Genomic DNA, 13,720 nt, shown 5'->3' on the forward strand with positions numbered 1-13,720 from the left:
TCCTCACATGTATCTCACACAGTGTCACACTGATTTGATGATCTGTTGTGCATTTATGTGTTATTATTATATTTTACACTCACATGTATGAATTATATCAAGAGTTATAAATTAATTGAAATAAACACGTTTGGCAAAGAATCGTCACATTTTCTGAGAAAGTTTGTTTTGTCACAACTAAACATGAAAAAAAAAGTTCAAATTCAGTTTCTGTATTTTACACATCACTTCACAAATGTAAGTAAAAACATTTAAACAAAACAAACTGCACAGGAGCTAAACTACGACTTTAACTAGAAACATGGGTGAGGCACCAATTGTGACAAAATAATCTCAACTCAAAGGTTAACTTACTGGCTTTTTGGAACTTCTAATGCATCTCTCAGTGAAGCTTGAACTTCCACACTCAATATTCAGAGTGAATAACGTCACAGTGATATGTTACTGTCCTCGCAGTAAAATACACTTCTTGTTCTCTGGAGTTAATAGCGACTTGTGCAGACAGACCTGAAGTCAGCGCTCAACATGTCTTCAGCTCTGCGTGGCGTTCAGGTCCTGTCTGTTCATGGTGTCTCTGATCCAGCTCAGGAAGTTGCCCAGTCGGGTGTAGACGCCGTACTTCCCCCTGGCGGCACATTTCTCTCCCCAGCTGACCACGCCGGTCAGAAACCAGGTCCCTCTGTAGTTCACTACGAAGGGTCCTCCGCTGTCCCCGCTGCAGGCGTCGATACTGGCGCTCAGGTATCCTGCACAGAACATGTTGTCTGTGATCACCTGCAGCAAACACAAACACATCATGTTAAAAACAGAGATGAGGTCAGATCCTTCAGGGGAAGATGAGATGAGATAATATACGATTCAATAAGATACAATAACAATAAAAATACAATAAGATATGATACGAAAACAATACGATAATATATGTGATAAGATACAATATAATATAAGATAATACAATTATGACACAATAGCGATGAGATACAATATGATAACAATAAGATAGGATATGATATTATAACAATATGATAAGATCTCTGTCTTCTGCCATCATTAAAGAGTTATCTTATTGCTTTTATTTTGTTTTAATGAATTTGTTTTCATTTTTATATCAGGATTTCTTCTATTCTCAAGTTGTAATGTGAATGATATAAAACACTTGAAACATATAAATAAATAGGTTTGACTGGCTGCTGATCACCTGTTCAGTGGACATGGTGCATTTCTGGTAGCTGACCACCGGGAGCGCCGCCTTCCTGAGGAAACGGGAGGACTTGCCCAGGTACTGAGTGACCCCCCAGCCTGACACCACACCCCGGTTATCATCCTGAACACACAAAAACAAGCTGTCAGCTCTGGTCAGGAACACACAGATGTATTGATCTGAGATCCCGTGATTACCTTCAGCAGGTATTTGGACAGGTGGGCGTCAGGCAGGCAGGCGGGGATGGCGGTGGGGCCCCTGACGACGGGCTGAGCGAGGTAGAGCAGAGCGATGTCGCTGTCGAAGGTGAAGGCGTGGAAGTGAGGATGAACCACCACCTCCTGAATCTTTATCACCTGCTCACCTGGATCATGACGCTGCTTATCATAGTCACCTGCACACAGAGGCAGAAATGATTCTTGAAGACCAGCGGTAGGCAAATAGTGGCCCGTGGGCCAAATCCCACCCGCCAGCAAAACTATTTGGCCCCTCTGCCATGCTGTTTGAACAGTGCATGGCACTATCTAATTAAATATAATTGACCCACCAGATATTAAATCTTAATGTGTGAATTCCAACTATTTTAAATCCGCAACTTTCAGTCCACCAGAAATTAAACAGCAGCAGGAAATATTTGTCTTGAAGTGCAACACTGAACAGATATTTGTCTATGAGTCATTTTTGACCAAATGAGTATTAAAATAAGCTGTTAGCCCTCATTAATGGTAAGAGTGACATCAATTATATTCTGAAATGAATTAAGAGAAATAAACAAACCATATAGGATTGCATCTCTACTGTGCCTGTTAGTGGCCCCGAAATCAAAAAATATTCACAGCTGCGTCACGCTGCGCAGGTGGAACAAAGACTATTAAGCTAAGATAATAATGAAGGGGCAAAGAGAATCTCACAGACATCCTACTCCGCTGTTATTTCCTCTTCTGGGGTAAAATAAATATGACTAATCGCTATAGAGGAATAAACATGTGGGATGAAGGACCAGATGCAGCATCTGTTCCTCTCTCTTCACACACCACAGTGGACTAGATTTATTTCTATTCATTTATTCTAAAGAAATAAAATCTCAATCTGGGAATCAGTTGGGGTTTTATCTAAATTATCTTCCTGAACACATTTTCAAAATCTCTCACAGTGAAAAGAAGAATTACTGATAGTAAACTTGGTAAACAATACAGCTTCTGGTTACTATTTTAGTCTTAGTTATCAGAGATAGATCATAATTATGCAACAAGAGGTGGTTTAATTAACTACTTATTCTTCTTACATTCCAGAGTGCTAAAGGAAAAAATACGTTTTTATACACTGCTGTATTTCTCTGGAAAAGAGTTCAGAACCTCTCAAGCAACAGCAGACTTAGAGAAGTTTTAAACTCTTGGTAAAGAAATAATAAATAGTCCATTATTATATTTCAGATAAGTCTGCATTCCCTGGCCCCAACCATCACAACAAATACTTAATCTCAGTGAACCCGAATCTCAACCCTAAACTGAACTAACCTTAATCTGAAAACCAAGTCTGAACCCTTTAACAGACCTTTAAAGGTCAGGCCGAAACGTCCTAACTTCCAAGGTCAGAAAGTCAGACAGATGAACAGGTGGTGTTACCTATAGTAACGTGGTCTGCAGTCTGCTCGAAGCAGTGAGCAGCAGAGACCACCCAGCGATCAGAAACCAGAGTCCCCCCACAGAAACCGTAACCATCAGACCTGCGGATCAGAACCTGAACACATCACACACATCAACAAAAATCAAAGTAAAAAAAGGAAAATAAATCACAGATTTAATCCAAAATATCCTCCGCACCTGCCAGGGACTGCCTCCTTGACTCTCCAGGTTTCCTCCCACTATACGACCTTCCACATCTCCTCTTCCTCCCCCCTCCTCCTCCCACAGCTCTGTCTCGTTCCCTCCTCTCTGTTGGGATGCGTTCACTGTTGTCATCTCACCCCCTGCTTGCGTAGAGTTCAACCAGCTCTCTGTGATGTTGCCGTCCAATATGGCGTCCGTCTCCATGGTGATGTTGACCTGATCAGAGTGAGTCCACAGAGAGCGACTTCGGTACAACGCCTCCCTCTGCTGATGGCCACAAGGAAACGCCACTGCACAGGACGAGGAAAACAAACACTCCAGTACTGAAGTACAGTTCAGAGATACTTATACTTTACTTGTGTATTTTTCATTTTCTATTACTTTGTACTTCTACTCCATTAAATTTCAGAGAAAAATATTAACAGTACCAGTAGTAACAGTAGTAACAGTGGTGTTATGTGCAGTATTAACAGTGGTGTTATGTGCAGTAGTTACAGTGGTGTTATGTGCAGTAGTAACAGTACCAGTAGTAACAGTAGTAACAGTAGTGTTATGTGCAGTAGTAACAGTGGTGTTATGTGCAGTAGTAACAGTAGTAACAGTAGTGTTATGTGCAGTAGTAACAGTAGTAACAGTAGTGTTATGTGCAGTAGTAACAGTAGTAACAGTGGTGTTATGTGCAGTAGTAACAGTAGTAACAGTAGTGTTATGTGCAGTAGTTACAGTAGTAACAGTAGTGTTATGTGCAGTAGTAACAGTAGTAACAGTGGTGTTATGTGCAGTAGTAACAGTAGTAACAGTAGTGTTATGTGCAGTAGTAACAGTAGTAACAGTAGTGTTATGTGCAGTAGTTACAGTAGTAACAGTAGTGTTATGTGCAGTAGTAACAGTAGTAACAGTGGTGTTATGTGCAGTAGTAACAGTAGTAACAGTAGTGTTATGTGCAGTAGTAACAGTAGTAACAGTAGTGTTATGTGCAGTAGTTCCAGTAGTAACAGTAGTGTTATGTGCAGTAGTTACAGTAGTAACAGTAGTGTTATGTGCAGTAGTAACAGTAGTGTTATGTGCAGTAGTAACAGTAGTAACAGTAGTTTTATGTGCAGTAGTTACAGTGGTGTTATGTGCAGTAGTTACAGTAGTAACAGTAGTGTTATGTGCAGTAGTAACAGTAGTGTTATGTGCAGTAGTTACAGTAGTAACAGTAGTGTTATGTGCAGTAGTAACAGTAGTAACAGTAGTTTTATGTGCAGTAGTAACAGTAGTAACAGTAGTGTTATGTGCAGTAGTAACAGTAGTAACAGTAGTGTTATGTGCAGTAGTAACAGTAGTAACAGTAGTTTTATGTGCAGTAGTAACAGTAGTGTTATGTGCAGTAGTAACAGTAGTAACAGTAGTTTTATGTGCAGTAGTTACAGTAGTAACAGTAGTGTTATGTGCAGTAGTTACAGTAGTAACAGTAGTGTTATGTGCAGTAGTAACAGTAGTAACAGTAGTTTTATGTGCAGTAGTTACAGTGGTGTTATGTGCAGTAGTTACAGTAGTAACAGTAGTGTTATGTGCAGTAGTTACAGTAGTAACAGTAGTGTTATGTGCAGTAGTAACAGTAGTAACAGTAGTTTTATGTGCAGTAGTTACAGTAGTGTTATGTGCAGTAGTAACAGTAGTAACAGTAGTTTTATGTGCAGTAGTAACAGTAGTGTTATGTGCAGTAGTTACAGTAGTAACAGTAGTGTTATGTGCAGTAGTTACAGTAGTAACAGTAGTGTTATGTGCAGTAGTAACAGTAGTAACAGTAGTTTTATGTGCAGTAGTAACAGTAGTGTTATGTGCAGTAGTAACAGTAGTAACAGTAGTTTTATGTGCAGTAGTAACAGTAGTGTTATGTGCAGTAGTTACAGTAGTAACAGTAGTGTTATGTGCAGTAGTAACAGTAGTTTTATGTGCAGAGATTACAGTGGTAACGGTGGTTCTCTGAGTGTTACCGGTCTTGGAGCATCTCTGTCCATCAGCCTCCAGTTTGAATCCTTCAGCGCAGCTGCACTGAACTCCAGCTCCACCCACCAGGTCTCTGCAGTACTGCATGCAGCCGCCGTTTTTATAATGACACTCCAGCACCACTACACACACATACTACAATTATTACAATAATACAGTAAAAGCACCATCAACAGGGCTGCTTTACTGGACATGTTGCTGCATAGTGCCATCAGAGCTGATCATCCAACATATGAAGTTTTTGTTGCCGTCTGACTGACTGTAACTAAAAACTCAGATTATTCTCTCAGATTGATTTGAGAAAAGATTTATCTGCATTTGTATAACATAAATAAAAAGAGCAGTGGCCCCAGGACCCTTCCCTGAGGGACGCTGCAGGTTCTGGATTCAGGACTAGAAAGCGTCACCTGTTGAAATCTACCTGAAGTTTTGGACTCAAAGGTTGAAGCAGAGCCTTAAATCTTACACAGTAACCACGGTAACCTGAGAGGCAGGTGTGTTGTTTACCTGAGTCGCAGGTCTTGCCGTTGTACTGAGGCGGGCAGAGACACATGAAGTCTCCTCGGTCCAGAGCGCAGATCCCTCCGTTCAGACAGGGATTAGTCTGACAGAGGTTCAGATCTACGACACACAGAGGAAGCACTCGAACACAACATGACTCATTCAACCAGGTACAGAGATGTCATCAGTAAGGTGAATTAACGTTTTATTTACAGGACTTACAGTCAAATTATGTTTATGTTGTAAATCAAGTCAAACACAGGTGTAAATAATCTAAATTTGATCCAAGTACATTTAGGATTGTGTGATATTATTAAAAGCTCCAGAACAAGCCACTAAAGAAGCAGTTAGATCAGGAATAAATAAATTCAGATGAGGTTTATATGGCTCCTAATCAGTTTTAAATCAATGATTATCAGGTTCTAATTAATCCAGATCAGACTGAATCTTCAGACCTCAGCAGCAGCAGAAGTATTGAAGAGTGAAGTATTTGATCAATTTGAACATTTGGGATTGTTTGTTTGATAATTATCGATGATGATGATGTACTCACTTGTGTATTTGTACCAGAACTCCAGCTGTGGGACAAGAAACACAGAGTTAATATCTAAAGTGTTTAGATTCATCTACTGGCTGAGACCTCTGATCACTTCACTGGTCAAGTTTCGACTCACATCCAAAACATGTAGTTTTTAGTGCTGTTACACTCTACTATCCCCAAAACCCAGATCACTTTCTCAACTTGATTAAAGATTAAAAAGAATGATCTCAGTTTTTAAATCACAGAAAAATGGTCACGTGACCGAGAGAACGCTGTCTTTGGAAAATTCATAAAAGGGTGAAATGTGATTTGAACACAACAAAACATCTTAAAATGTAAAAATGATGAACATGAGAAAAACAAACTAAAGACTTGTAGTTGCCTACCTCCCTCCAAAATATGACATACTTATCATCAAAATAATGACAACATTTAGTTTATCAGATTTTGAAAACCACATTTAGGGGGGTGAAGGGTATTTGTGTTCCATGGGTCATTCTCTGGTCATTTTCTATCCTGTGAGCGGTAGGTCATGACCTGTTTCACAGCGGGACATCTCTCTGTCTTCATAAGGCTGGCTGTCTCCTATGGTAACCAAGGTAAGGTGGAGACACGCTCGTACAGACTACATGACTTTAGTTAACTTAAATCAGCATAGTGTCTTGTTTATAGTTTAATAACCAGTAGAGGTATATATATGTGAAGAATAACCTTATTTGGGACAGTTTGCAGTGGAATGTGAAGTGGTCAGGATGAGAGTCAGCACCTCCAAATCTGAGGCCATGATGCTCTGCCAGTAAAAGATGGATTGCTCCCTCTGGGTTTGGAGTGAGTTGCTGCCCAAAGTGAAGGAGTTCAAGTATCTCGGGGTCTTGTTCACAGTGAGGGTAAGATGGAGCGTGAGGGGCAGATCGGCGGATCGGTGCAGCATCAGCAGTAATGCAGCCGTTGTACTGGACTGTTGTGGTGAAGAAGCTCTCAATTTACCAGCCGGTCTGCATTCCAACCCTCACCTGTGGTCACGAGATTTGGGTAGTGACTGAAAGAATGAGATTGCAGATACAAGCAGCTGAAATGAGTTTCCTCCAGAGAGTGTCTGGGCTCAGCCTTCGAGATAGGGTGAGGACCTCGGAGATCTGGGGGGAGCCGCTGCTCCTTCGCGTTGAAAGCTTGCTAGCTGAAGTGGTTTTGGCACCTGGTTAGGATCCTCCTGGACACCTCCCTCTGGAGGTGTTCAGGGACATCCAACTGGTAGGAGACCCTGGGGCAGACCCAGACGGCGCTGGAGGGATTACATATATTTTCTGGCCTGGGAACACCTCGGGATCCCCCAGAAGGAGCTGGAAGGCATTTCCAGGGTGAAAGATGTCTGGGTTTCCTTACTCAGTCTGATGATACTGCGACCGGTCCCAGATAAGCATTGGAAAATGGATGGATGGATGGATGGACAGACCCTTCAATATAAGTTACTTAGAATTTCTATATCATAGGTCTATTAACAGAATTTTCCTTCAAATTCAGTAATGTGTGGGTCTGTCACCCAGCAGAAGACTTCCACTAACTCTGATCAGAATGTCTGTTCAAAGAATATCAGATAATAACAAGCTCAATTCTGCTGCACAAAAACACAACAAAAATGATTTTCAACAAAAAATTCCTGTTGAAATGTGTCTGCGATAAAATTTTTAAAATGAAACTCATAAATCAAAATTGGCAAACACATAGTCAGTGAGGATTATAAGACAACACTATAACGGTTGGCACAGAGGTCAGTCGGTAGTAAACAGTAGTGCATACTCAGCTCCCTCCATTAGTCATGTGACCCTCTCCTTTCAGGTCATAGGACTACTGACTACTACTACCAGTTTGACTGAAAGTTGTTTGGATAAAGACAAAATGTTAAAGCTACCACATGTAGAGTTTTCAGCCTGTAGCGCCCCCCTGTGGTCATATCAACAGATTTAGTGTGTGAAACCTCCTGAGACCCTGTCAGTGTTTCAACTGACCTCCTGCAGGCCCCCGACCCTCAGTTTAGAGCACATTGCCGTTCTTACCGTCTTCTCCTGCGTCTGGAAGATCTCGGCAGCCTCCTCCTGTGAGCAGCTCTCCTCATAACACTCCCTCTCCAGGTTCCCCGGTAATATCTCCTCCAGGATGGAGTTGGCTCGACGCCTCCTGGGGGCGGAGCGGAGGATCTGCCCGGCCGTCGACCGCTGCAGGAACACTGAACACCAGATACTGTCACGTGTCAGCAGGTGGATCGTTACACCTGAACACCAGATACTGTCACATGTCAGCAGGTGGATCGTTACCCCTGAACACCAGATACTGTCACGTGTCAGCAGGTGTCCTGCAGTCAGCCTCACCTGTACACTCCATCAGTGCAGAGCAGAGCAGCAGAGAGCAGAGAGTCGTGGTCAGAGCTCTGGACGGCAGCATGTCTGTCAGGAAATCAAACACACATCTATGAGAAGAACAAAACTCACAACAAAGACTGAAAACAACAGAAACACAGAAACAAACAGCTCCAGACAGGAAACAACAAGTTTAGTTTTCTCACTAAGTTAGTGATTCTGTGTAAAGGCCACGAGACTGAGGCTCAGCTTTGTTTAGGCTCAGCTTTGTTTAGGCTCAGCTTTGTTTAGGCTCAGCTTTGTTTAGGCTCAGCTTTGTTTAGACTCAGCTTTGTTTAGGCTCAGCTAGGCCTAAATAAAGCATGGCTGAGGGTGATTAACAGAGAGTCAGATGTTCAGATTGATTGTCATGTCTGCACGCTACATGTGAAGCAGCAGATCACTGATCAACATGTTATATCATGTTTGTATAATCTGTTCAAAAGTGAAGTATAAAACTGTAAATTCACAGTTTTATGAGCAACAGTCGCAGCTGGTCATTTTCACTTTTTGGATTTAGTCTAAACCAAGTGTGACAGTGTAGAGCTGAGCGTGACAGCCTGAGATGTCCTATTAAGGCCACCATACAGAGGATAAACACTTTAGATTTAGGAAACAACCAAGCGGGTAGCTCCCGGTCCGAAAAGTGAAGCCAATGCGGAAGTGCCTTAAACCTGCATTCTCTCTAATGACCAGCAGCCATGACTGTACACTCCTCTTGCTAGTGGTAAAGAGGTGAGTTTAGTTCTCACCACAGTTTAAGACTCTTAATGACACTTTTCATCTCAACCTCAGAAATCGTTAGAAATCATTAGTAGATGAGTCGTCATGTGACTTCAGGTTTGGTTTACTTTACCTCCGGCTAGATCATACTTTTTATAAATTAAACCACATTTCAAATCTATTCTTTAACACAACAAACAAATATCAAAATCTCCAGAGATCTAGTGTGAGTATCAAAGGACCCTGAGTGGGCCCGTGACCCACAGGTTGAGAACCTGTGAGGAGTCAGAACCTGTTCTGCTGTGAGTGGACCAGTCCTACCTGTCGTCTCCTGTGAGGACGGACGGTTGGTGTGTGTTTGCAGATCAAATGGAGGACAGAGACGCAGCTAATCAATTGATTATTAACCAGAATTCAAATATTGACACACGGACGTCAGATCAGCAGCACAGACAGGACACGACAACAAACAGGATCATTTTCTTAACATTTAAAGGAATGATGGTGATGAGGTCTCCAATGCAAAGGAGGGCGTCAACAGAGATTTATGGTTAGGGGGGCTGAGCCTTTACCGGGGGGGGGGGGGGGGGGGGGGGGGTCTCTGCATAGTTTGTATTCAGCACAGATCTAATATGACTTAAATGCTTTCCATCCACTTACAACAGACACAGATCAAGCAAAGGTACTGAAGTCAAGGAATGTTATCTCCTCTCTCTTAGATAAGTTGCAGGTCCTCAGTATGTTATTGATACACAGACTGATGTTTGATGTGTGAACCTCTAAAACTAAAAGTTTATATTTTGTGAGAGTAATAGGCCTATGTCATAAAATTCAGTATTAATTTGAACCGAAAGCTTAAACAACTCCCACTCGCTTTCTCCTTGATCACTAACCTTCATCAGACCTGCTCCTTCAGCCCTGTCAGTCTCCTTCATCTTCCTCCTCTTCCTCTCCTCGCCTGTTTTCAGTAACATGTTATTTTATTAAACTCACATTTACAAGAACTCAAAGCTTAATGAGTGATCAACCAGTTTAAGTTTGTATTTGTCTGAACTGGCAAAATCTCACCTGACTGGCCTTCAGCGGAGTTGCTGCCTTTTTTGAAGAAATGTCATATTTCCATCTACATGTTGAGGAATTGAGGGACATAAAATTGTGTTATGATCAACACAATGTGACCTTTTCACTGACATTAATTGATTATAAACAGTAATCTATGTCTACTGATAAGATGCATATAAAAGCAAAGTATGTAAAGAGCTGTCAGTAACATTATTTCTATCTCTTTCACTCGTTCACACTTTGGCTGGATGGCTCGTCAGCTTATAGTGATCACGTCCGTCTGAAATTGATCACCATAAGCGGATGATTATTATAACCATTTTTTTTCTTTTTCTTTATTTCTCATGCAGATTACCATCTAACTGACATTTGTATATTTATTACATGAATAAAAAAGTAATGAAATGGCAGCTTTGCTATTTACTGTAGCTGTTTCAAAATACAGTAAAGTTGTTTTGCTGCTGACTCATTTTAACGAGAGAGAGAGAGAGAGAGAGAGAGAGAGAGAGAGAGAGAGAGAGAGAGAGAGAGAGAGAGAGAGAGAGACAGAGAGAGAGAAGCGGTGGTCGAGCGTGCTAAAGAGTGAATGAGGAGAGAGAGCAGTGGTGGTGTGAAAGCCGGTGAATGAGAGGAAGAAAACATTATTTTCTGTTTGTTTCACGGTGGTTACAAATAAACACACCCAGCACCCCTGATAACGGTGCCGCAGCTGCTAATTACAACATCACATGTGTATCATGGGAGTAAGGTAAAAAATAAAAATAGAGTTACAGTAATTTTATTTTTTCCTCCATGTTTTCATGTATGAAAGACCCAAAATGAACACTGTAAGCAGATTATTTGATTACTATCAGCAAATTATTTAAACAGCAGTTGTATAGGACTGATTCTGTCCTGATCATTTTGATCCATATAAGCGGCTGATCACTGAAACTGCAGTTCAAGCAGTTTCCACTGTATAACGTTAGTGTATAGTCCATAGTATAGTATATAGTCTATCCTCTCGTCTTTTCCTCACTTAAACTTAAAGTTAGCAAGAAACAAACGAGTAACAACTTGATAGCTCGCTACATTGACCATCATTATCCACAAATTCATATTGGAGCTTGTTATCTTCACTCTGTAACTACTTACTATTTCACTCTGTATATGATGTTTATCTTGGTGAAGTCTTCGCCATCATCTTGTCTCTCCAGTGGTTTCTGACTACCATTCCAGTCTCTACTGGGGGCAGCAGCAGCAGCCTCTCCCAGGTCCTAGTGCCTGGCGCTTTAGGTGCATTGTGAATTTAGAGATGCAATGACACAATTCGATCGACTTTAATGAAAAATGAATGAAGAAAAAACTATTGATGATTTAAACTGATAATGTATATTTAGTTAAAGCCCCTCTAAAATAGGACTAGGGACGCCCCTGCTCCAAAGTGAAACATTTTGGAAGTATACTATAAACAGTCATCATTAACAATCTAAATGTGGAATTTAACATAAAACTCTTTTTAATAAAAACAAGAATTACAAACATGTCGTTTCTTTCTTCTTTGATATGTCTGGATTTGTTTCTTCTCATGCATAGTCTGCACAATGTACACATTTTATCCTCTCTGTTTTCTATATATACATTCGGGTCCAAAAGTCTGAGACCACATTGAAAATATCTAATTTCTGAGGATTCAGAAACATTTAAAAACAAGTTATGACATGACAAGATTCTGCCCTATTTCTAGGTCAGCAATCAGATTAAAGCCAATATGTGGCATTGACCAACTTAACACCTTTGTACAAAAGGTCAGATTTCCTTGAGTTGTGTCTCTTCCATCAAAGTGTTCAGATGACACTCAGATCTACACATCAGAGGCTCATTCAAGTAACTCAACCTGCAGCCAGTGTTCACCTGTTATAAATATGGCTGCCTCGAGTTTCCAGCAGATCATTGCTTACTAAGTAGCATTGTGATGGTAGGAAACATGGCATCAGAGCTAAGTGAAGGTGTCATTAGTCAAATTGTTCTAAGCAAAGAGGAGCTCTAAAATGCTTTGCAGAAACTGGATCAGTTGCATCCAAAGCACAATCAGGCAGACCAAAAGTGACCACACCATTGTGACAAACTACTCAAAAGTAAACTATATACTTTTACGGAAAAGTTAAGCTGGAGATAAAAATCAGAGGAGTCCAGATAGCCAGCAGCAGGAGAATGCAGTGTTGATGATGACTTGGAGTCCAGTGATGGTAACCGCTGGGACAGACGAAAGGGTCAGTGATATCTTGGAGAAAGTCACATCATTCCCATAATCATGTAGCAAGAACACACCAGTGACAACATGGCTGACAAAGCATTAAACCTTTAAATGACTGTCGCTAGGATAACGATCATTGTGCATTGACCATTGCATTCCATCAGGACCGCTGGGTTAAATATAGATGCTCCACTTTTTCTTTCACTTCCTGGTTGAGGCCAGGCTGCTGTCCTTCTCCCTGTTGTCTCTTGTTGTATGGAATCTCAGTGGACTCTTGTTTTTGCGTCGTGTAGTTCTGTCAGCTCATGTGAGGAAATGTCGCCACCTGCTGGTGTAGCTAGTAACTGCACCTCAAAGTTGTGGATTTTTTCTGAATTTTTCTGGATGTGACTTTGCACAACACAAAAAAATACACATTTGTGGATAGTGAAATATTTGTGAATCTTGGTACACATTTGTTGATTGTCTTCTGTGGTTTTCAACTATTAAAGTCCAATAAAAACTTCCCTATGTAACTGTACCGTTTCACCTCCTCAAAATCAACTGGAAGAAAAGAGCGAGACTGGCTGGACCACACAGTCAGGTAGCAAGCTCTACATAGCAATTAGAGAGGCAGAGGCTGATGAGGAGCATCTTTTTCTGTCTTTTTCTAGTCTTTTTCTGTCCAGTTTAACACATTCAGTATTAATCAACATGGATTTGATGAGGTCAGAGGTTTTTCCACCAAAACCACTTTCCATTCATTTCTACAACAAGACTTTCTGGACGTCAACAAAGCTAAAAAGATGTTTAAGTCCAGATGAAATGGCATTTCCAAAGTATCTAACTTCCATATCGTGACATATCACAAGTGAAACAGGATAAACAGGCGGGACGCAATGTTTGGAGGAATTTGATTTGAACGTTAAAAAGTAGGCGTTTCGTAGTGAATCTTAGCTCTGTGCTGATTGGTTGAAAGATAGATGTCATGATATTATTGGTTGAAACTGGTTGGTCAAGCCTATGTAAGCACACATTATATTTTCTTTCACAGGAAGAAAACATGATGTGATTTTCACATAAGAATACAAAGAAATTGTTTTTTTAATGTTCTTTTTTGGTATATTGTTGAATAGGTGTACAATATGACTGGGGATGTGATCTAAAAGGGTTAAAAAGGCAATTTTCATTTTATCTCTACTTGAAGTATATTTTTTAAAACGGTCAGTTAAAGTCATCAGTGTGGTCTGCAGCAGTTTC

At 40.8% G+C, this 13,720-nt stretch overlaps 1 protein-coding gene across 2 annotated transcripts; it reads right to left on the reverse strand.

The window, feature by feature from the left end:
* Positions 1-66: 66 nt before the first annotated feature.
* LOC121898546 (coagulation factor VII) lies at positions 67-11,559 on the reverse strand. 2 transcript variants are annotated; one of them, XM_042413717.1, is made up of 13 exons: positions 11,380-11,559; positions 10,252-10,306; positions 10,088-10,141; positions 8,434-8,508; positions 8,122-8,291; positions 6,080-6,104; positions 5,533-5,646; positions 5,013-5,147; positions 3,025-3,320; positions 2,827-2,941; positions 1,399-1,595; positions 1,199-1,324; positions 67-774 (listed from the first exon to the last, which is right to left on the reverse strand). In XM_042413717.1, the coding sequence occupies exons 3-13, from the start codon at positions 10,116-10,118 to the stop codon at positions 532-534; spliced, it is 1,527 nt and encodes a 508-aa protein (XP_042269651.1). In that variant the 5' UTR covers positions 10,119-10,141; positions 10,252-10,306; positions 11,380-11,559; the 3' UTR covers positions 67-531. The 2 variants fall into 2 exon arrangements, with proteins under 2 accessions (XP_042269651.1, XP_042269652.1); XM_042413718.1 differs by having other exon boundaries at positions 10,077-10,141; positions 11,380-11,556.
* Positions 11,560-13,720: the final 2,161 nt, after the last annotated feature.

Source organism: Thunnus maccoyii, chromosome 6 (genome assembly GCF_910596095.1).
Source record: "Thunnus maccoyii chromosome 6, fThuMac1.1, whole genome shotgun sequence".
NCBI lineage: Eukaryota > Metazoa > Chordata > Actinopteri > Scombriformes > Scombridae > Thunnus > Thunnus maccoyii.

Bases quoted from the DNA above. Each gene is read 5' to 3' on its own strand.
- LOC121898546 (XM_042413717.1), bottom strand. From the start codon at position 10,118: ATGAAGGAGACTGACAGGGCTGAAGGAGCAG. The intron at 5,148-5,532 runs GTAAACAACACA...ATGTGTGTGTAG, and splicing joins CGGCAAGACCTGCGACTCAG to TGGTGCTGGAGTGTCATTAT. The intron at 1,325-1,398 runs GTAATCACGGGA...TTGTGTGTTCAG, and splicing joins TGTCCAAATACCTGCTGAAG to GATGATAACCGGGGTGTGGT.